General features: G+C 43.5%; 1 protein-coding gene across 2 annotated transcripts; it reads right to left on the bottom strand.

Moving 5' to 3' along the window:
• Positions 1-1,804: 1,804 nt before the first annotated feature.
• Positions 1,805-21,750, bottom strand: PPP6R1 (protein phosphatase 6 regulatory subunit 1). 2 transcript variants are annotated; one of them, XM_053452568.1, is made up of 25 exons: positions 21,536-21,750; positions 15,114-15,346; positions 14,385-14,571; positions 13,372-13,509; positions 12,441-12,506; positions 11,958-12,070; positions 11,228-11,341; positions 10,285-10,444; positions 9,882-10,034; positions 9,470-9,604; positions 9,298-9,362; positions 8,506-8,621; positions 7,999-8,084; positions 7,582-7,671; positions 7,401-7,498; positions 6,921-6,944; positions 5,850-5,907; positions 5,600-5,745; positions 5,103-5,209; positions 4,679-4,838; positions 4,447-4,538; positions 3,930-4,125; positions 3,572-3,694; positions 3,285-3,381; positions 1,805-2,641 (listed from the first exon to the last, which is right to left on the bottom strand). In XM_053452568.1, exons 2-24 carry the CDS (start codon positions 15,338-15,340, stop codon positions 3,285-3,287), a joined length of 2,751 nt encoding a protein of 916 aa, XP_053308543.1. In that variant the 5' UTR covers positions 15,341-15,346; positions 21,536-21,750; the 3' UTR covers positions 1,805-2,641. The 2 variants fall into 2 exon arrangements, with proteins under 2 accessions (XP_053308543.1, XP_053308544.1); XM_053452569.1 differs by lacking the exon at positions 6,921-6,944.
• Positions 21,751-23,479: the final 1,729 nt, after the last annotated feature.

The raw sequence follows: 23,479 nt of genomic DNA, 5'->3' as shown, positions 1-23,479 counted from the left end.
GCAACAATTGCATTGTTATTTTCCCAGAAATGCCATTCGAAAGGCACCGGGGGTGCATTTAAACGACAGAACAAAAAAAAAAACTTTGAGCTTAGGTTTCCTCGATGTACCATTTTTCTCACAAAGTAACCAAGATGCCATAAACCTGCAAACGCTAGCTTTTAAAGGCTAGCGAAAGGCACATTAACTATTTTTTTTTCTTTTTTGCAGAATACGGCCAAAGAAACAAACAAAAAAAATTCTAAACTATGTATTTCTTAGCTCCCGAGCTAGTACAGCGAGACCGATGCACTAAACTCACTGGAGCCTCGACTGCTTGTTCTTGTATGAGTAAACGGATCAGTGCATTGGGGCCGAATTGCAATATATTCTTTATTAGCCTTGAAAATGGAACCTGGGCCTTGGAAGCAATTTTAGAAGAGAAAAACGACATACGTGTATTTAAGAGGAATGTTTGGAGACGAGTCACTTTATTAGCATCGCTGGAAAGCAGAAATGGTTATGGCCTCTCGCCCATACGTCAAAGTGGCCGCCGGTATAGCACCGAGTGCCAGGGAATGGGTACCGTGCTACACGCTTGTGGGGCACTTAAAGGAATACACATGATCCTAGATTCACAGCTCAGTGGTCCTAATAACGGTAGCTTATACAGGTATCTGAGGAATAGGGGGGTTGGCTTACAGTTTTATACACTGCAGAGCTACAATTGTTACCGTTTAGGGAAGAAAACATTTTACACGGTGATTATACATAATATTTCACAATAGGATGGACGCATGAACAGGCCGAACGGAATAGAGAACATCAGATGCGTTAAAATTTGTCCCTAGCGGGAGAACACCATTTCACTGCGAGCCTGTACAATCTGACCCAAAATACCTGCTAAGAACGTGCTATAAAATATATAACAAACGCTTGGCACCGCCAGTCACTATTGCTCCGCGGTGTAAGAGACTGATGGTTTCCATGTTACGTCACAAGGCAATGTATAAGTGCTTGGCAGCTGGAAGGGTTAATCGCACATAACGCTTGTCTAAAATACTACATTTCAGCACCTTTACATGTTTTTCCTGGCTCGTGACACTCGTATCTATACACGCGTACATGCAAATTATTGCTTTTTTATTATTATTCAGCAGAGCAAACACACACACGAGAAACGGGTCATCGCGGTGCTCTATCGTATTCACCGGTAGGAAAGTGCAAGTAATAATATGCCACATGTTCATACAGACAAACAAACCTAAACAGTTTAAGGTCGCAGAGAGACCGGGTGATTTCGCCGTCGTCGAGTATCACGCTTAAGAAATTGGGATCACGTTAGACCGCTGAATTTTTTTTTTGAAAACAAAACAGAAATAACATTCTCGTGCTTTATTCATCAATAAGGTGTGCGTTAAATCTTCATTTTTGCGGTTTGCTACCGTAATAGATCACAGAATGTTCAGGGTGTCTAGAATATTAGGATCTAAGGGATCCCCCCGCTTCAAAGAAACTGCTTGCCATCGCCGATAAGACATTCCAATTTTTCGCGCCTCGATGGAAAATAATGTTGTCCCTTTAAAAGACTTCACATAAAACGTAAACAAAAAATAAATTATGTTTATCACCCGGCCCGTGGGACAGCTAGCTCTGCTCTTCTTGATGCATAGAATGACAACAGGGCCTGTGCAAACGTCTGCTAGGCGGGATAACCCAGAAAGGGCGTCCGCGGCCTAAACGGCGACGTTAAAGAGGGAGGGGCCCATTATCAGCCAGCCTTTCCATTCACAATTCAGAATATTTACAGAGCTTTGGGTTATAATGTAGGTATTTGTTTTTTTTTAATGAGCTTATCACATATTATGGAACAATAAGGCACTGCTAACATTAAGGTCAATCTAACATCTCCGGGTCTGGTAGACTTCAGCTAATGTTGCTTTTGGTAAATCGCACTACTTCAAGTTTAAACTAGATATAGAACATAAAAATCTGAACATAGATGGGGGTGATAATGTCAATGAGCGCATTCATGAACAATGAGAAGAAAAAAAACAAAAAAAACCAAAAAACAAAAAGGGTCAAATTGTCACCGATATTTTCTGAATTCTCTCATAGGGAAGTGCGAGTGGAACCGACACGAAGCCTTCTGACCAACGACTGCATACAAACATCTCGTGTCAGAGAAAGGCAGGGATTTATATATTAAAAAAAACAAAACAAAAAAAAAGCCCAAAAAATAGCGTGCCGTCTTGTGCTTATGCCAAGTAGCATCTAAAATTTCTGATTCCAAAATAAAAAAAAATAATTTAAGTTCTCTTTTTATTACTTACTGCAATTCGTTTCAGTATATATATATGTGCATACACATGAATGTTTATGTATGCATATATATATTTATAAATCTAACTTAACATCCATTAATCTCAGTACAAAAAAAAAAACCTGGTGTAAGAATGTTTACTTTGTCTTTATGTCCGCAAAACGGAGACTCGTGTAGAATTTATTTTGTTGCTTTGATGAGCTGTCTCCGTTTTTTTTTTGCTTTCCAAGGCGAAAGAGGCTCGGGCCTGTTCCCGTTCGGCAATCCATTCAGAGACGCGATAGATCTTTGGATAGACGGTCAGCGCTGTCAGACGAAAGAAGAAGATGCAGGAATTACCTAAAAAAAAAATAAACAAATGTCTACAATTTACGGCCGCTCAAAGTGATCAGAGATAGGAAACTCAAGTGTTACCATTTCCTTTTGGGATTAAGATTGGATTTGGTTTAGGTTTGGCTATTGTCTGAACCTGAAAATTAGAAACTAAGTTAACACTTTCCATGCCACAGCTTGGGAATCACAGAACATGGCGGCCCAATTATCTAGCAAGAAGAGATGGCTTACAAATGGGTAAAATTACATGGAAATCTCCTTTCTAGCACTTGTCAAGACTGTAAAAATGGGTCATGTACGCCCTCCATCTATTATAGAGCGAACACTCGTCTTATTCTGTACGACACGAGGGGTCTTGAAACGTAAGGCTCTGCAGAATAGCGCTCTATTGCCCAAATATTTCAGTGAGAGAGAGATGGAAGACTGCAGAGCTTGTATGGCTACAATGCAGGCCGCAATTATAATGGAACATAACGGAAGACATGAAATATTCTGAAATAGTTGGAGTTCTCTATAGCGAACCGAAACAGATAACGCGACTTCCTCCATTAATGCGGTAACACACACTCGTTCGTCATATCTGTGCTAAAGCAGGACATGTATGACGTAGACAGCCTTGATACAGAGGCAGGAAAGTAATGTAGCGTACCTAATTTATGCTTTCAGAAGACTCTGTGGTTTTTCTGTCGGGTAGAGTGGGCCGCTGGACCTCGCTCTGTACAGCATTATGCAACGGGCTGGATTCTCTGGAAGGAAACAGAGCGATAAACACGGTGAAGTCGCTATAGCAACCATAAAACAAATTATTCACGTATAATTGCCTTTGTACATAACCCCCAGGAAACAAGCTAAGCTGTAAAGGGTATTAGACAGCCGAATAGTAGACTTTGGTCATTACCATGGACTACGTTACAGTTCATTCACGCTGCTACTTGCCTGTTTTCTTTCTGTTTTTCATTAGAATTGGTATCTATAGTGTCGTTTGGCAATTCCAATTTTTGTTGTTTTGATTCCCCTTCATCATCCATCTTCGAGGTAGATGGGGCTGTATTTTCTACCCTGTATAAAAATATGAACATTAAAGCGTATAGAATAATAATAATAATAATAAGTAATAATAATGACGACGTTGATGCAATCTATCCCTCTTAATACCTAGAACATGCTTGTACGTCAACCAGCGTACGTTTTAATTCGGTTGGCTGCTTTGTATTCTGCCTTATTGTAACTCGCCGACGCTCCATAAATCAGATGTAATGTAGACGAAAATGTTTGAACATTTAGGAAAATATACCTGTCGGCAGATTGTGTGGCTGGCTGTGCCTGCGCTACAGACTCCTCGATTTCCCCGTTCCAGGTCCTGCACTCTGTTCCATCCCCGTGTTCAGAGTTTGTAGCTACCGGCACGATACCCGTTTCTGCGGCAGGACTCCGCGGTGACGCCGAACACTCCTGGGGGGTCTGCAAATCAGCTGAGGTTTGGGAGGTTACTGCGAGAAGTCAAATATAGAAACAAAAGTTGGCAGCAGCGGCTAAACATGTCTTTGGAGAGAAAAAACACATTATAGCCGTACTAGCACAAGGGAAAATAGAGTCTTTAGTGCAGGGGTGTCCAACCTGCACCCCTCCAGCTGCTGCAGGACTACATCTCCCATACTCCTCAGCCAGCCCCTTAGCTGATGTAGTACTGAAGCAGCTGGAGGGCCGCAGGTTGGACGCCCCTGCTTTAGTGGATACCTTTTATTGGGCTAACACAGAAAAACTTACACCTTTGGGACTTCAGAGGCCTCTTCCTCAGGCAGAATACTCACTTTCTGCTACAGACGCATCAGTTTTATGATCTTCCTGAGCTGTGAGGTTTTCTGGACGCACATGCGTTTCCTCGGGTACGTTTTCCTGCGAACTTAAGTAAAAGAGAAGACTATGTAAGAGAGGATGCTGGGTGTACACAAAAATAAACTGCTACGTAAACACAAACGCACCATTTACACACACACGACAACACACACACGACAACACACACACACGACAACACACACCCACCTCATCTGTGAACCGTCTGCGAAAACCGCCCAGCCATCCTGGGGATTAATGGCAGCCACGGAGCCGTCCCACACGGAGGAACCCGTGTCCACCGGGGCAACCGACGGGGACGGAGAGGATTCTGCGGGCACGGAATCAAAGGCTGGAGTCCAGCTGGGAGCTGTGGAAAAGAAAAATCATTGGAACCCATACAAGGAACACGTGGCAGCTTAACCATCGTATCAGCTTTCTAATAAAAACTGATTATTTTTATGCTCCATCCCCAGAAAAACACCAGTTAATGGAAATATGGATACTATGTGGATAGCAATGACCATATAAATAATATTATTAATAATAATAATAATAATAATGCAGTGTAGACAGAAGGGGAAACCAAGCAGTAATTATTTCACATTGCCGCAGCGTGCTTGCGGTTTGTTACCTTCCGATGCTTCTGGCGTGGGACCGTTGGGATTCGTACCACCTCCAGAATCTTCCTCTTCCTCGTCAGAATCTCGGCTGTCTTCACTGTCAGTACTTCCGCAACTCCTGAACATAGAGAAACGCGGGTTATCCGATAAAATTCCGAAACACAGCGTCATGTCACAAAAAAGGAATTCCACTGCCTATGCCTTCCGAGATTTAATAATACGGCCTCAGTCAAAAACGATCAATGAAATAATCTTACACAAATTGTTATAAATTATACCAATATTACGTTATATAAAGTGAAGCAAACTGTCATGTTCGCGCATGGACGAGATCACTGTGCTCTATACAGTTACTAAAGCGTTATTTTAATATACGTGGAGTTACATATTTGCTTCCACCTCCATACAAGCCTACACTGTACACATCCACTGCTTCAGCCACAGATATTTGGGAATGTGACATATTAAATGTAGACCTTGTTACATACACACAAGCAGAAGATATTACCTCGTGCCAGTGCTCTGCATGGTGCCCGAAGAGAACCGCATCTCCTTATCTTGCCAGGTGTCCTCTCCATCTGAGCCTTCATCGTCATCATCATCAAACTGTTGGATCCGTTCTTTGTAGCAGATCTCAAACAGATTGGAATTGGGCTGTAGAACAAGAATTTAATGAACGCATTCATTCAATGATGTATAAATGATGGGTTTTCTTCATCTTTTTTAACAAAAATTAGTCATTTGAAATAAATACTTACGCTCTCTTCATCAGCGTTGAGGGAGAACGTAATGTTGGCAGTTTTGTCAAAGGGAGCGCTGAAGAACCAAGAAAACAAATACTATAAAATGATTGTAAATGAGTTGAACTACAAATCTTTGGTTAAGGCACTGCCAAGAGCTCGGAACATTTTTCCCTTAAAGGTGCTGTTCCACCATCATCACTTTTACACAATATTTAAAGAACTATTCTGGCAACCTCGAAGCTCTCCCATGAGCTAACCTCAAGGAACTTCCACAGATGTCTTCACTGCTGAAAACTTAATTGCCCGCCACCATCTCTTTACCAAGACAAACCGCTGCCAGCGGGCTTCTCAATGTCTTTAGTTTAAAAAAAATGTAAGAGTGGAACAGCACCTTTAACAAAACAGACGGCTCAAGAAGGAAATTAGGAACGAGAAGATGCACGTCTTGTGTTGGCCCACCATGCAGTTGAAGTAAAGCCGCCATGCACTTAAACCCACTCCGTGTGGCATTAAGAGTTCGGGAAAAGGTGTTTGCAACGGCCGCCATCATGCGTTAACTTTCTCGCGTGCAAAAGTGACAACTGCAATGATTGTGCTCCTCTGGGATTTCAACAACATTTAACGCAACGGGAAAAAACGGCCTATAAATATGTGGCGTAGGTATTAAAAAAAAAAAACACCAATTTCAAATGGGAAAATATATGCTTTTTTGGTCGTTTTTGAATTGGGGTACGTATAAGGGAGGACGACCCTGATCTCTCTCACTTGAGAACACTGAAGAAATACTGAAAGAAAGATCCAACCATAAGAATTAATGTAATTTAGGAAAGACTACAAATGTTGTTGGAAATCCATTAAGCAACTTGTGCGTATTAGGCCGCATACGTAAACTGAAACAGACTGCCTGAAACCACGCTCCTTCAGCAATAATGCAACTGGCCTCTCCCAAAAACATGATTATTATTATTATTAAGTAATTTCCAGTCCTACAACAAATCGCTTAATGAAAGTGCGACGGACGGGTTGCCGGGCAGTTACTGTTTCCATGCCTACCCCTAACTTTTGCCGTATCTTAGTATATTTTACCTCTTCAGCTGTCGAAAGTGAGCGCTGCAAGTCAGAGAGAAAGAAAAAGAAAGTGCATGCGCATGAAAAACAGGAACTGGACAGGGAGCCGGCGACAGAACCGGGAGAATATAAACGCTAGCACACAACATGGTGACGACAAAACCCTGGAGCATGATGACAGTGCCTTGTAAAGTGAAAAACAAACCCCTGCTTCAAACACCCTCCACCCGTTACAAATAAAATGCCATCTGCACTAGTCAGAGGCCTTCAAAGATAATGATCGGTGACATTATCAACCAACCCCAAGATAACTTCACTTCCTTAATTAGTAAATTGCACAAGAGGTGGGTGCCTCACATCTCTCTAAATGGAAAGAGGGGCTTACTAAGGTAAAACGTAATTATTCATTATCATTATAAATCACACGTGTAAATGTGTGCCATGTAAGTGTAAAACGAGCAACCGTCATAAGGATATTTCAACTGAAAATGAACTAACTTGACACTCTCTTCCTGCTCCCCAAACTCTTCATCGTTGAAGCCAAAGTGATCTATGAAGGCAGAAGTCATCTGCTGCATCTGGTAGTCCACAAAGGCCTGGAGAAAAGAGGCACGCATTAAAAACATACGCGTTTACTCTCTAGGTACAGTGACATGGGCTGTGTTACCATTATACACACCTGCTGGAGCACAGCTTCCTGGGGAAAGTTGAATTCCTTCAGGTCATTCTCTTCATCATCGCTGGATGAGTGCATGTTCCTGGTGTTGACCTGAAGGCAGATTAAAGAAAGTATAAAGAAGGCTCTTACTGCAGTCAACACAACAAAGTGTATATTAGCAACCCTTCACCGACATATTGTACCGAGTACGACAGAGGTGACAGAGAACATACAGAAGATGCTCAAGGAAATAGTTGGACCAAGATACACAGACATCAACACAAACACTTTGAAGACCAAGTGTGGTGTTCAAGATTTATGACCAAGTTCTAAGAAAACAAATCCCAATTGATACACAAAATCTTTTCAGTTCCAGATGTTCCCACTTTGTTATTCCCACACATTTCTGGAAAAGTCTAAAGACCAAACGAAGCTTACAAGGTCTACAGTATTCTTCTTGTTGGTGTCTGTGAGGGACCCAGAAACAAAGTTATCCCATCGCTCCTGCTCTTCCTCCGGCAGATCTAGGGAAATAGAAAATATTTGTTGCGTTCAGTTAAATGAACCACGTTCGAGCATAAAAGGTTTCTATTTAACAAAGCTTTCATTACCAAATGACCAAGCCAAGAGGAAAGGGTACCCGGAAGAGCGGTTACTGAGCTGGCCGGTGTTCTGTATACAGAATAGGACTGAAATTATCGGGGAGATTTGTTTTTCAAATCAAGGAAGTTGGCTAGAAATTATTTTGAGTGTAGATAACCAACTGTAGAGGTTTTAAAGTGAACGATACTCGGCATCCAAACACAAATGGGATTGCGGTGAATCAAATCTACACACTGCGGTTCCAAATCTATGAACCATATCGCCATGAGAAGATAATCCAAGAGCTCATCGTTGTGTACTTTAGAACATTTTGAAACGAAGACTTGACAAGTTTGTCCTCACCTTTAATCAGCTGGGCAACAAGGGTGACATTGGGGCCCTTTTCAGAACTGTGGACGAGCGCATTTGCAATTTTCGTCAGGTGACCCATGAAGCCCTTCCGCCTTCCACCTTCTGACCTAAAACCAACAGCAAATCGTCTAACTAAACGGCAACTAATGCACCAAAGTGTTAGAAAAGGAGGGGATCATAGGTCGTTCACTACATGCATAATTATGCCACTGTGGGTTCAACTACCTCCTCAAACACACAAAGCCATGTTTAACTCCTTAAGGACAACGGGTTGTCCTTAAACCCATTAAAAACAATGCATTGTGAGGCCGTACATGTACGGGCTTTGTCACGAAGGGGGTGATACAAATCTTGTGTACCGGGGCAAACCATAAATACACATCCATGAAAACTGGCTTTTGCGACCACAACCAACGAGCTGAATTTGCATTAAGCGATAGCATTTTAGGCAATTAGTCAGATTTACTACGACGACTCGGCTCAGGCTGGGTGCATTAAGTTATTCATTTCGTTCCAGCACACATCTATTCTGTTATTTGTCCTGGAATGTCCTTGGCAAGGCCCGGCATACGTTATGGACAACCTTTTACATCTCTACAAATAGAAACCTCAAAAAAACTAAAAGGTATTGTTTTAGCCTAATTAAACCTGTGTCATAATATTACATAATAAGGGACACATGTCTCTGCTTATAAGATGGTAATGAATTACACAGTATGACACCAAAGCTCATTTCCCTGCTGTTGATAAAAGGGTTAAAGAGGGAAGGGAAAAGTCGCTTACTGTTCCTTCTCATTTTCTTCCCACGCTGAGAGTATTCGCTGAACTAGCTGGCATTTCTGTAAAAGCTAACATACATAACGATACACGTCAGATAGTTAATACTTTATACACCTTCCGTTCGCTTACTCCCCTCTCCCCTCCCGTGGTAACAGTGGTCTAGAAGAGCTCTTACATATTTCACAAGCGGGTTCTCCAGCAGATCGATCTCATTGGTTTCTTCAATAGGAGTCGAACTTAAAATTGCGGCGACGCAAACTTCTACTTGGGCGTGCAGGAAATTGTTGTACATGTATTTGAAATAGAGATCCTGGCAAAGGTACAAGAGAAAGATACATTAAACACGCGCTCGACCGATGTGCCGCGGGGTTAGTCTTTATTTTAGTCAAATCTGTCGCATGTAACCGAAAAATATAATAGAAATTAAATAGAGCTTCATAAAACCTTTAAATTCTAGACGTTAAAGAGTAGACTTTAGAAACTTCTGGGAAAAGTCAAGTAAATGTAATAGGTGTTGTAATAACGGTGCCGGGGCTTGTCATGTTATTGAAACACTCATCAGCACTCCGTATGCAATTGTAACTTACCAGTATGATGTTGAGGGTGTCCAGATCAATCAGCTCTTCGTTTAAAGCCCTGTTGTTTGCGTTGATTACGCTAGTAAGCAGTTTCACCACATGGAGACGGGTATTGCCCAAAGGGGGGTCCAGCAGACCCCAGGTGGTCTGCAAGCGCTCTTTCTGCACAATGGAGACCGAAACAAAAAATGAAATCTCACAGCATTACAGAATAAATATCTAAAGCAAGTTTTACACAATAAAAAATACACTTAAACTTGTCATAAAAATCCTCTAGAAGAGGAGACAGGGAGAGACAGACAGGGAGAGACACGGAAAGTGAGCGTTGTGTTACATTTTAGAGTGGGGGGGGTTGCCAATGTTCACCTGTTTTTTGTCTTTTTTTAAAATAGTAATGTAGGTAGTTTCTTACCCTTGGTGGATCAACCAGGAGTTGCTGAAACTCTCTCAAGCGCTGCTTGATGGCAAGCAATGTGCCTACACTGGCTTGGGTGTTGGAAGAGTCTGGAGGGTTGATTTCCAATTGGCCTTCAAGGTTGCAATAGAAGCCACCCAAACCTCCTAGCTCAGACCTGCAGCGGAAACACAATGCAAGGCATATAAAAGACGCGAGATAAGCCAGGAACTGAATCTGTTAAACACAATCTAAAAAAAAAAACTACACAATACAAGACACCACATCGGCAAATAAGACTCCAGCGCATGCCCCCAACAATCCAGGCGTCCCAATCAGGACATCTGCGTTGTGGGGCGAGGAGCAGGTAGATAGGACTATCCACTTGGCTTACCCAACGAGGCACCTTGGGAGCTACTGAGCAATAGTTCCATCCATTCATTTAACAGCTCACTGGGCTGTCAGGAGAGAGGAGACAATCCCCCCCCCCCCAGGTCCAAAATAAAAACAGACTTTTGCCAGGAAGTAAGGATATCGCCACAAACTACAACACTATTATACCAGCGAACTAGGTATTTAAAGGTAATAATTGAAAGAATGGTCCGCTCTCAGTCTTAGTATCCCTAAACTTGAGAAAATTAGGAATTTGATTCAAAACATGAAAAAAACTAAAAAAAACATGAAAATATTCATGTGCAATATAAACCTCTCCAAAGAGGAGGTTGTTCAGAAATGACTTTCTCGGCTGAGCATTAAATTGCGGATCGGGGTATTGTCACGGCCTCGAGTGCAAAGCATGTTCATTAAGGCTTTAGATCCCACAAAAAAGAGAATTTAAATGCAAGACATCGAACTTGGCAAGCACGCTGCTTAATAAAAACGTACAGAATTTTTTGGAACACAATGATGTAAGAAACGGCAAGTTCTGACAGCAATTTTCCTTAAAGTTTTCAAAATCTACCTTGGTCTGCGAGGCTCCAGCAGCGTCAAAAGCACTTGAATGCCGTGAACAATGACAGATTCATTATGTTCTCCTTCAAACATGTTGCTTAGGAGCTGCTCGATGGTTTCCTGCCTTTTCAGAGGAACAAACACACAAAAAAAAGAGACCTTTATAAAAGCTCCGTCATAGTTTACCGGCTACTGGAAGGGTGCTGGACGCCAACACACCGGGCCGAACCTCATTTACAATACAACCTGGGCGAACGTTACGTTTATTGCATATTCTATGATAATAAAGCCTTTATAGAATTAAGCTTCGGCGTCTTCACTGCATTGCGGAGTGGAACATTATACAGACTGGCTAAACCGATAGCAACCAACTGTCCCTCTAATTAGGTTTTACAGCTTAATTTGTGTATATAAAATATGTTCTTGTGATGTGTTGGGGGTATGCAAACCCTTTCCCACAACCAGCCCCTTGGCCTTTCTAAGAGACCGGACCCAGGCTCTGGGAGGGCTCATTACGAGCATGTGCAAGCGGACCCCCCATTGATTTTGTCTTGTGCTGCTTGGACCTGTCTGTGCAGTGATGATGAGCTACTGACTGAATGGGTTAATCCCTAATGAAAGCAGATCGGAGGCAGGAAAAGCAGAATAGTTTTTCTCTCTCAGTCGTGTGAAACGGACATGATTATCTGAATTTATATCATAAAAAAGCATGGCTAATTACATGCAAACTCTGGACTTACTTCTCTAGAGTGACCAGTAGCTGATCCGGCTCGGGGCTATCCTGAATCTGTATCATCTGCTCGCGGCTCAGGCGAATGATGTCGCATAGCGACTGGGAAGCGTTGGAATGTTGCTAGACAAAAACACAAGAAATAAGAATTATTCCCCGCATACTCCGAGATCGTAGCCCAAATACCCATCCCCAACAAACGCCACACGAGTACAAACCATCCATCTCATTACTAACCTCCCGCAGCATAATCCCAGCACTACCCACACTGTTAAAAGGAAGCTTACTTTCCCCAACACTGCCTCTAAAGATGAACGCATATTAAAGTACTCCAAGTCCTTCAACATACTCATTAAATAAGCACCTAGCGGGGGTAGAAGCTGCAGCACTGCAGCTTCCATCCTCCTCAGCGGTCTGAAGATACTAGCCACTAATTGGCTGTTCGACAGAACCAAAGACAGGACAAGTGGGAGAGCTTGTGGTCATCACTTACATTGTCATCCTTGGAAGGGTGAATCATCTCAATGAGTCTTTGTACTATTTTCTCTTCGTTAAGCCACTGTAGGAAAGAACGGGAAAACGCACTTGATTTAGTTAAAGGTTGTATAAAGATACAGCATGGAGAGCTCTCTGGTACAAACTTACGTTAGGGAAGCACAAAGCAAGCACCGCTTTCCTGCCTGCATACAAGAATCCCATCGCTTACTGCCAAACTATGTCCGAACTTCGTAAGAAACAGAGCTTCCTACGATATTATAAATGGGGGACAAGCATCTTCAAAACTGACAAGTGACAACTAACCTATTCTAGAGGAGCAAGTCTTTTTTCAGTTCCATGGTATTATATGGAGAAGAAACATTAGACATAGAACATAGAACATGATGGCAGATAAGAACCATTCAGCCCATCTAGTCTGCCCAACCTTTCCTTAGTTCCTGGCCTTACATTATATCTATCTTAGACTTATACCAACCCCACGCTTGCGTAATCTCTTTCACTGTATTAACATTGAGCTCAAGACCATGTCCTCTTGTTGGGGCAGTATTTTATTTTTTTTTTTTTAAATAAACTCTTCCTTTATCTTATCGATTCCCTTTAAGTATTTAAATGTTTCTATCACATGCCCCGTCTGTCACGTCTCTCTTCCAGGCTATATATGTTAAGATCCTTTAACCTGTCCTGGTAGGACAACATTTCTATATCCTTCTGGAGATCCGGTCTCCAGTGCTGTACACAATACTCCAAGTGAGGTCTCACCAGTGATCTGCACAACGGCATGAGCTCTTCCCTCTTTCTACTAGCCGCCATACCCGCTTTAATGTATGACAGCTGTGCGGTACCTTTAGATTATTATGGTACAGTCTGGGGGTTGTGAAACGTAACAAGCATTATCGCATCACATCAGGGTCATTGCTTCTACTCACATTAAACACGTCCTGCCTGAGCTGGGGCTGCTCCACGCACGTCAAAAGCCGCAGTAAGAGATCCATGATGGCAGACGTCCCGATGTGTTGCAGCAATAAACTCACAAAGTCATCTTTCTTTCGTAGAAAGGCTATGATCTGCGACACAAACGCAAACTATTTCAGAGCGAGAACTATTTCGTGACGGCTTCAAACATATATACTGGATATATTTGGAGCCACGGCTCATCAATCATCTTATTCCTTAGAAAATGATACCTTGAAGAATTGCAGAAAAAAAAATGAAAAAAGCACTTTTTGCATTGTTTGTGATGTCTTGTAATACAGAGACACTTACTAGTAATCACAACGACGAGAGGAGGAGAAATAGGCACACAAAGCAAGATATACCATGGACAGGAACTTCAAGGGACAAGACCCCAACTATAGAAGGAGGCTTATTAAAGTATTCTCATTGGAAGCCATAGCCCAAATTCTTGCCGCTGATTGGCTGCTTAAGGTGTCAATGATAGGCAGTGCAGTACCTCCAACGAGTTCAATGGGAGCGATCCTGCCAGACTGACAGCTGAAGTAGCCAATCAGTGGCAAGAAAATGCTTCCATAGAAATCACTGGGGGCACTTTATACACATTAACAAGGTCTGGACAGCCTCCGGCACGCAGCGCTCAGCAGATCAGCGCTGATCTGACCGGAAGGGAACATTCAGCTGCAGGGTAGGGGTACGGGGCATTTTCTGCAGCATCCTCCGTGCATGCGCAAACCTGAACACGCAAACATTTAAAGGGCTTATCATATGCATTAAAGAGCATATCGGCCATGCAAATTACATTAGTGACGCACAAAGGAGATATAAAACACAAGTCGGTTGGAAGCACACAGAAGAGAGTAAGCCCGATTAGCCATTTCTACTTCACTTGGACTTTATCCCTATGTTCCACATGAGCGACTCCTTATAGCTTTTTAAACAGTCCACACGCAGGGATCGGTGTTTTTCCTCCCCGTGAGAAGGTTACCTGTTCGGTCTTCCTGTTGATTAGGATGCCCATCACTTTGCTGAAAAAACTCGCCAACAAAGGATTCAGGTTTTCGTTGTTCTGCAGAAAGCCGTAGAGCCTCTTCAGTAAAGACTCGTCCTCCCCTAAGGCGTCGTTAATTTGCGATACATCCGCTGTCAGGATTTCACAGGACACGCTGGGGTATCTAATAAAGAGACGTTGGATACGCTATAGATAAACATGTCATGATATAACTGAACTATAACCCATGGTATATAATATATATCTAGATCATTTCCTACTCAGGTCTTGAACTGTATAATTGTATATTTGTCGTCACTGCAACGTCATGCTACGTGTAAATGGCTATTTGAACGGGTAGAGTTATTTATTGATTTATATAGCGCCACCATATGCTGCAGTGCTGTACAAAGGGTAACAGAAGGGGGACACAACCAGGGTTCTCTTTTCACGTTACAACTTCTACCACCACGTAGTTTTTGGATTTCACCCGTTGAATTATACATTATACAGGGCCTGCTCAAGCCTTCTTGCTTGAGAAACCTGCCAGAGTTGGCCCTTTTGCAATAAATAGTAACGTGTGAATTGAAACCACAACTCTCGCCGTTAAGTGAATAGAGCCCAGAGTCTATCCAAAAGTTATGGGGGGTGGAGACCTGGGACTGTAACAGACTGGGTATCCAGGCTGCTTCCACCTGTGCGCAAGGCATTTGTTTTCCCACTTACTTGTATCTCAGCTTTTCGTCCACGTCGTCCGACGGCTCCTCCGTGATGCAGGTGACCAGCTCTTCCATGTGCTGAGGCTGCACCAAGAACTCCACGAGCTTGCGGTTCATCACTTTACACTCCTGCAGAACGTCCTCCTCTTCCAGCAGCTCGAACAGGGTAACGTTCTCCCGCTCCAGCAGGGTGTCCACATGTGAACTGGTGTGCAGGTCAAACTTCCAAAACATGGCTCACTAGAAAAGAAAAGATACGCGCATGGAGAGATTGAGACTTTTTCTAGGAAGGGAACCAGCTTAGAAGATACAGTAGATATCGAGATGTCATATTCTGGGTGACTTTCATCGCTTAAACACAACACGGAGTCCTTTCCTCCATAGACGTTCACTAGTCAGCGGGTCACTCGGATTATTAAGGCCAAGAGATTTTATTTACTACAAGGGATATAGAGATATAGAGATATTTATATATATTATATATATATATATATACACATACATACATACATACATACATACACACAATTTACCAATTGATACAGCATTGTGATATTCTGCAGTGTGGTGCCGTGCACCGCATAACAACTTGGACTTACAACAACAAAAGGGAGTAGGGCCCGGCTCAAGTGAGGTTAAAGTATAGAAGGAGGTGGGGTATATTACACGAGGGGTTAAAGTGCATTTATATGTTTAATCAGAGGGAGTGCGAGCATATGGATCTGTGTTTACATAGTTCTCCCATCCATTTATCTGGCCTCACCCAGGACCTCTGTAGAGCGAGACGTTGATGACAGCGAGACGTACAGATACGGCCAGTGGCAGGACGGGACTGTTTAACAACCAAAGGTTTGGGGACATTTACACAAATGATACCACGGAGGGGCCCCCTCCATCATGTTCCTGGTAATTAGCAGGTGGCTTCAGTTTGCATTTACTGGGTATCTGGGAACCATGAATGGCGGCAGAGGTCCTGCTGCTGGCTGCTTCAGCGCTCTCTATTGCAAACTCTCATCCCATTTCCTCTCATTCTTCCTTTCCTTATCACAATCTGTGAGAGGACTTTTTTGGTATGTATATTAAAGAAACTAAAACATACCGGTGATAAGACCCCGAACCTGCTGGGTGTGGAAATTCACAGTACAAGTTGTCTGAATCTATGTTTTACCTGCAAAAAACGCAGACATCAGCGATTTAAAGGGACTCCCCCGCGGGGAGTAAAGACTCGGACCTTAATCACTCGCTGGTCTCATCTCAGGACATCTCTATGACTGTCCCATGCATGTACAGATACCCTCACTGTATTGGCCTCCGCCATTTCTGATGGTAGGCCGGTCCCTTAATCTACCACCACATCACCAATTTAATGGTTATCCTACAAACCCTCCTCTGAATGTTCTCCAACACATCGGTATCCTTCTGAAGATGCGTACAGCACCTGAAGTCCAATCTTAAGTCAGTTCCAGGGGACAGTGTTAATTCTATCGTATGCATTAAAGTATATATTATATACTTATTATATGGCAGAAAAAAAGCAACGTAATGTTTCGACATGAATGTTCACCAACAGAACCAACGGCGGTTATTCAGTAATACAGTAGTTTTGTATAGCCAGCACTGATTCTTCCCAATACATATCGGGCAGGGGATATGTTATATTCTCTAATCTGGAAGTTTATCTTAAAGGACTTTAATGCACATTATAGCTGGTAGGTCCCTTTAAATCAAAGTGGTCTCCCCATCTCCTCCGCATGGAGGTATTCTGAAGACACCATCCACCCCCCACGCCATAGCACATGACCTGTCTATGGGGCAGGAGATAGGATGAGTGCGTGGCCCACCGGGGCCTGGATACAGTCATTGTCACCATAGTTAAATAAATAACTTACAGGCACGCGTTTTGTTTATTGCATTATGTGTACATTATTTTTATTATAATGTTCTGCCAGCTCCGTAGGTCACTGGAGGGAGTGAATGACATGTAATATGCACTTGGCAGAACATGTAACCTCTGGCTGCTCCAGGCTATAGGAAAGCTGTCTGTACATGTCAAGACACACAGACCCGAAGACATTCGATTCAAAACACGAGGGAGGGGGAAAAAAAACAGCGAGTGCGACCGGAACGCCGAGCAACCTGCGCGTCCCGGCAATCTTAGAAACAAAGTCTGGCGGCGGATTGGAACCATTCGACCCATCATTCTCCCGCTTTAAACACGTAAATGTACCAGTCCCACGCATGCAAGCCTCTACCACTTCTGCTGGGAGGCTGTTCTATCTACCACCCTCTCAGTAACGGAAACGTAATTACATTCATGCCTTAGTACAAAATGGAAGGCAAGAACAAAGATAACTTGTTAAGAATTCAGACAATCATACTTTGTCACTTTAGTATCACCTGCCAGAAACGTCGGTTTTATACGGTCGCTCATGTAAAGGCTGAGAGTTACACTTCCATTCCTTGGTCACATACTGACCGCCAGCACCGGCCATGTATACAGGACAACCCATACAGCTGGCCTTTGTAACGGGAACCGGCGGTCTAGCGGGATGTCCCTGACAGACACTGGCACCTTCGTCACAGCGAAAGCCGGCTACAAGACGCTCCGAGTAGATGTCCTGCTCCAGAGAAAAGGGGTCTCCCAAAAAACCACCAGTCACGACGACACACCAGTCAGAGAACACACTGTACTGGGACTGGGGAGGGTTTATATACTGCAGTCACTTTACCAGGACAAACACAGGAAAGGATTAACATAATTAACAACGATAAGGGACTATGCAGACAACATCGGCACCACACCAATTCATCACATAAACAACAATGGCAGATACACAGCAGAGGCGAAGGAATTAGGGAAGAAATTCTTAGACTAGACAGCGAGTGAATCAGAATACACACAGAAGTGGAATCTGATTCAAAATATTACAGTTTAACCCCTGGAAGTCCATGTTAAATTACAGTCCCAATAATTCTCCTAAAAACGGACATCCAGTATCTGTTACATTTCTTCCCCTAGAAAATAGAGCCAACGACAGATCTTAAGCGGATGTGCTGCGGGTCTGTAAGTGTCCTCGGTATAAGTTCTCCCGCTCAGGCACCCTGTAACCCGGCTTCTCAGACTGCCTCTGTGGATGGGGTACCGGCACGTCCCAGCACTACCGACGTCCGCGGCGGTCCTCCTGTTCCTCTCCTCTGTACTTTAATCCACCAAAGTTGATGGATCTCTGCTACCTCGCACCCTGACTCGTTCAAAAGCCGTTGTGCTTCTCTTGACCAGCACCTCTGTATCTTCACCGTTTCTACTCTGTGTCACTCATTAGCAAAATCCACGATCTTGAGGGCTCCGACCCCTGAAGCGTTACTGTTGAAGTGGTTCAGGACCTCTTATTAAAAGATCTTCATAGTAGATGAAGATGCTAGGTGTCCATCTTGACTGCCGGTCTCGCAGGTGGTGGTTTGGACCGTCTACAAGACTATTAGACCCCTCCGCTGCCACCGAAGTTATGGGAACCAGAAGGTCTAGCATGACGTCCATGGCTGTCTTTCTCATAGTACAAGACGAGTAGCCACTGGGGTTCTCAGAGTAAAGGGTCTCCCAAAGATCTGTACCACCAGTCACGACACCAGTCAAGATGCAGAACACAGTTTATTGGGACCGGGCATTCTTTTATATAGGACCTTTACCAGGGGAGGGGAAATTGACAAACCCAGGAAATAGGAAAGGATAAACATAATTAACACAACATACTAGCAAGGGACTATGCAGACAAAATCTAGTGACACATCCAACAATGGCGGATACACAACAGAGGTTAACGGATTACAGCTATAACACTTAAACATAGACGAGACAATGAGCGACTCTTAATAAACATAGAAGTGGAAATTAGATGAAAACACAAAATATTACAGTTTAACCCCTGGAATTCAATGTCAAATTGCAGTGCCCATAAATGTCCTAGAATGGGGGTCCAGTATCCGCCACAAGATTCACATGCAAATCACATATTTTGATAGAATTTGCTTAACCCCTTAACGACAAAGCCCGTACATGTACGGGCTCAAAATGCATTGTTTTCAATGGGTTTAGGGACTGCCCATTGTCCTTAAGGGGTTAAAAGCATAATTTCACCCCGTCACATGATTACAGAATGGCAGCCGGCGCATACATTAACACTCGTTAATGGAGTTTTTTTTTAATTTGTTTATAGGGTATGCACTTTGTCAACTTCACATGCCTAACCTCAGAGGAGGTTCTAGTGCAGAAATAAAGACACGCTTACAGGACTCTGACCCTTGGGAGCTATTTCCAGGAAGCCGACGACGACACAAATCAAACTTTGACGACCTAATAGACAGAAACAGATAAACAGACTTAATGCTGGGGGAGCCGTATGCCTATCCTATGCAGATTTACATTCCCTCACTGTTTGAATCTCTACCACTTCTGCCAGGAAGCAGTTCCATTTACCTACCGCCTTGTCCAAGGCAAAACTTTACAAATAAACTTCTCAAGTTTCTATGGCAGGCTGTTCTAAAACGGACGTTAAATACTTAGATGCCGTTTTGAACTCTGCTAAAGCAAAAAGCACTCGGGCGGCTGAGAAGAACCAAGTTTCCACCAGCATCCCTCAGAGAGGAACAACAACATATTCTCACACTTGCAACACAAGTCACTTCCTTCCACCGCTAGCCGGTTATTTCACAGCACAACCGATCGAGCCCCAGAAGCCCTCCCTATCGCACCGCGTTACCACCGGCGGCTCGCGTCACTAACCGGATCGCGACTCACAAACGCCATACTGCCCAAAAGCCATGAATTCCACTGTTTTCGGCATCATTTCTTCCTCCAAGGCCTGACTTATTAAAATGTTAGCCTTTACACAATCTCCATTAATCCAACAACAATACCGCTTACATATACATTTCTCACTCATTATGCGGCATTTTATTCATTTCTCGGAAAATAATTTAAATACACTCTTGTTTCCACATACTCTTCCATCAACTCTTTATTAATATTAATATTAATATATATATATATATATATATATATAGCGCTATGGAAATTGATGGCGCTATATAAAATAATAATAAAGAGTATGTGGAAACAAGTGTATATGGTGTATTTTATATAAAATGTAGACAAATTCTAAAATTCTGATCAATAATCACTTTCTGGGACTTTTACCAACTACGGTACTTTAGCCAAAACTCGGCCCTAAATAACCGTTCCTACTATCGTGTTCACTTCCAAAGTAAACAAGGTTAAAGATTCTATGGGTTAAAATGCAGAAAGAACTATGCAGAGTTGGATTTGATTCATATTCTGCAGAGCGGTACAAAGCCGAATGTTTTCAATGGGCAGAAGACTCGACGTTCTTGCAGGGCTTTTAGCAGATATATTTTATGTTCTAAGGAACGTAGGCACGAGAGATGCTGCAAGGAATCCTCCTTGTCTTCAGGTGACCCCGATCTCCGGAATCGGATTGCCTCTCTAGCGCTTTCCTCTGAAGCGTTCCGCCAGAAAGAAGCAAACCCCCATAGATTGTATTTCTCATATAAGGAGAGGGAGGACCAGGTTTTGATTGATTTGTCCCTTTAAACATGCAAAGTTTATAAAAGTAACCCCGTGCGCTCGTAGATGTTAATAAATAGCCAACAAGAGGCACAACATCACATTTGCTCCAAGTGCCATCAAAGGTCTTAAGGGTTAACGGACCCGCTTATCCATTTCAGAGCTAGATTATGCTTCACAAAGAGAAAATCTAGTTTATTTATATCAGCGGATAAGGATACTTAGAAGAATGTATTTTATTTAAACAATTTCATTTATAAACATTGTCTGTTGCTGACACTTTAGAAACGATAATATTGTGGCTTGCGGGGCTGTAGAACACAGAGATAGCCTAGCACCCAGCAGACATTCTGACATAACGGAAAAGAGGGGGAGATGTGAAGCCAGAAGAGGGACTATCCTTCCTGAATGGGTCACTTGGTATGGATTTGGAGCATAAGACTCGTAAAAGGCCCTACTACTAGTAGTTAGAACTAGTAACCTAGGAGATATCACTAGTAACCTAGGAGATAACGCACCACCCAGTAAGGCCGTAAAGCTTCATCTGATTCAGCAGGTAGGAGGGGAGAACAGCATGCGAGGGGTGGGAAGGCTCTGTGTTCATGAATGAGGCCCTGCGCAGGGGGCAGATGGAGTGACAGGTAGTGGGTGGTACCGCGATACTCAGTACTAGTATAGACATAAAAGTGAGCCGAAGTGTCAGGTAACTGACATGGAGATCGGACTACGAAAGCTCTTCCGGCTACTCGGTCTCCATTTGCAAGCGGTACATGGATACACGGGCTCACTAGCAATGCTGCCTGTGACTGAGCCTGCCATGCATGAGGCCGAGCTGGTCTCTGCCTTACCCGGGCGGTCGGTATCCTAGGAGACAACGTTTCTTCCGCTCCAATCTCACGCAGGCCCCGGCACGCTCCGTCTTCTTGGCTGTAAACGTAGGCGCCGTGTCGTCCTTCTTTCCCCTGTAAGGGAGAGAGGGGTCGAAGGAAGCGACGGCGCAAGCAAGCCCTACAGTTAGTAACTGTCAGGGCAGGTGTGGGAGGGGGGAGCGAATCGCTAGAAGGACAGGAGCAGTAGCGGAAAGAGCTCACACTTCCGCTTCCGGCCTGGGCACTCAGATGGTGTTTGGATGCGAAGTAATGGAAGTTGGTTCCGGTGAGCTCGGCCTCAACCGACCTGAGGGCGGAGCTGTGTTGCGACGGTTGGGCGTAGCTCAAGAGACAGGCGACTTGAAACTATGGGGCGGGAGCGAGCGGGGCTGGGATGCGCTCAAAGGGCTAACGTGAGCGCGCATAGAGTAAAACCTCGCCTTTAACGGTATGCAACGTAAGGATGCTGGTTGCGCGGTTGCTAAAACAACTATTAACCCTTTTGGGCACTCCCTCGGGAGGGGAATATTTATTTTAAGGAAAAGTTAAGCTAATAGATACCTAGTGCGTCACGTAACATTACATAGTAAAGAAAAATACAAAAAACATTTTTTTTAATGAAAACAATAATTATGTAAACTTGTTTTTACTTTATGTTGATGGTAGTATGTTGGGGTACTTATGTCTGATCCCTGCATGGTACTAGGGATCAGGCGATGTTTGCTGCATGCTGGCAAGCTGATCCAATGGACAAAACAACCTGAAAACGTGACTTTCACATGCCAAGGGTTCCCGATTATTTGGTGGTTAAGATGAGATAATTCTGAGTATATACAACATCTAAATGGTACATATGTTAAAGCAAAATCCCACCGAAAAACATTGTCTCCATCACAAACCCCCAGCGTTGTATACGATAATCTAATCTAATTCCAATAAACCCCCCTTATCTGCGGACTCGGAGGCCGCCATTGTTGTCAGTCATGTGATATTCTAGTTGACTTTTCCTGTTCAAACACCACACTGAGCTGAAGCTTTATAGCAATGCCAATGAAGTCTGTTCCTCCATAGACTTAGTTTCGGGCAATAGAGTCATTCCATGGTAGGCGAAAGTCAGCAAGTATGTTTAAAGGCTTCTACAAAATCTTGAACGCCACTTAAATATCTGAAGGCAACCAAGAAAACACATTATAAATTCTGAAGTACAAACATGCTTTGCTTGGTTCACTGTTCACACACTCCCAATTATGTCTCCCTTTGTGGTAGGCTTTAGGTTCTATTCTAGCCTGCAAAGCCAAGCATTTCTTGGCACAAACACTCCAGCAGGGCCGGACTGGGGAAGACTGGACAGCCTTGCCACTTTAAGACCAGTGGCCACCAGATGGCATTGTTATCCTCGTACTTCAAGAAGTCACACATGTCCAACGTCAACACACATTACAAGACCCGATAATAATACTAGCGGGCCACATCTGTTTGGCTATGTACATATTGGGCATGCAAACACCTCCCACATCAATTCAGTTTGTATGAAACCTCTGTATATTAATATATAAGTATGGGCTAAACCCTCCCAAGTCCAAATGGGAGGCACCGCAGAAGGTTGTGGAGAGTAGCACGGCTAAGATCCTGTGGGACCTCCAGATCCAGACGGACAAGCAGGTACTGGCCAATCAACCTGTCATCGTGGTGGTAGACAAGGACCAGAACACAGCGGTGGTGATAGATGTAGCCCTGCCAATTGACAGCAACATCACGAAGAAGGAGTATGAAAACTGGAGAAGTACCAGGGCCTAAAAGAAGAACTAGAGAAGATGTGAAGAGTGAGGACCAAAGTGGTCCCAATGGTGATAGGCTCGGGGCTGTGACTCCTAAGCTGGGAGAGTGGGTCCAACAGATTCCAGGAACAACATCAGAACACTC

Source organism: Spea bombifrons, chromosome 12, assembly GCF_027358695.1.
Source record: "Spea bombifrons isolate aSpeBom1 chromosome 12, aSpeBom1.2.pri, whole genome shotgun sequence".
Classification (NCBI taxonomy): domain Eukaryota; kingdom Metazoa; phylum Chordata; class Amphibia; order Anura; family Pelobatidae; genus Spea; species Spea bombifrons.
Note: the sequence above shows the minus strand (reverse complement) of the source record. Positions and strands in the feature narration are given on the sequence as shown.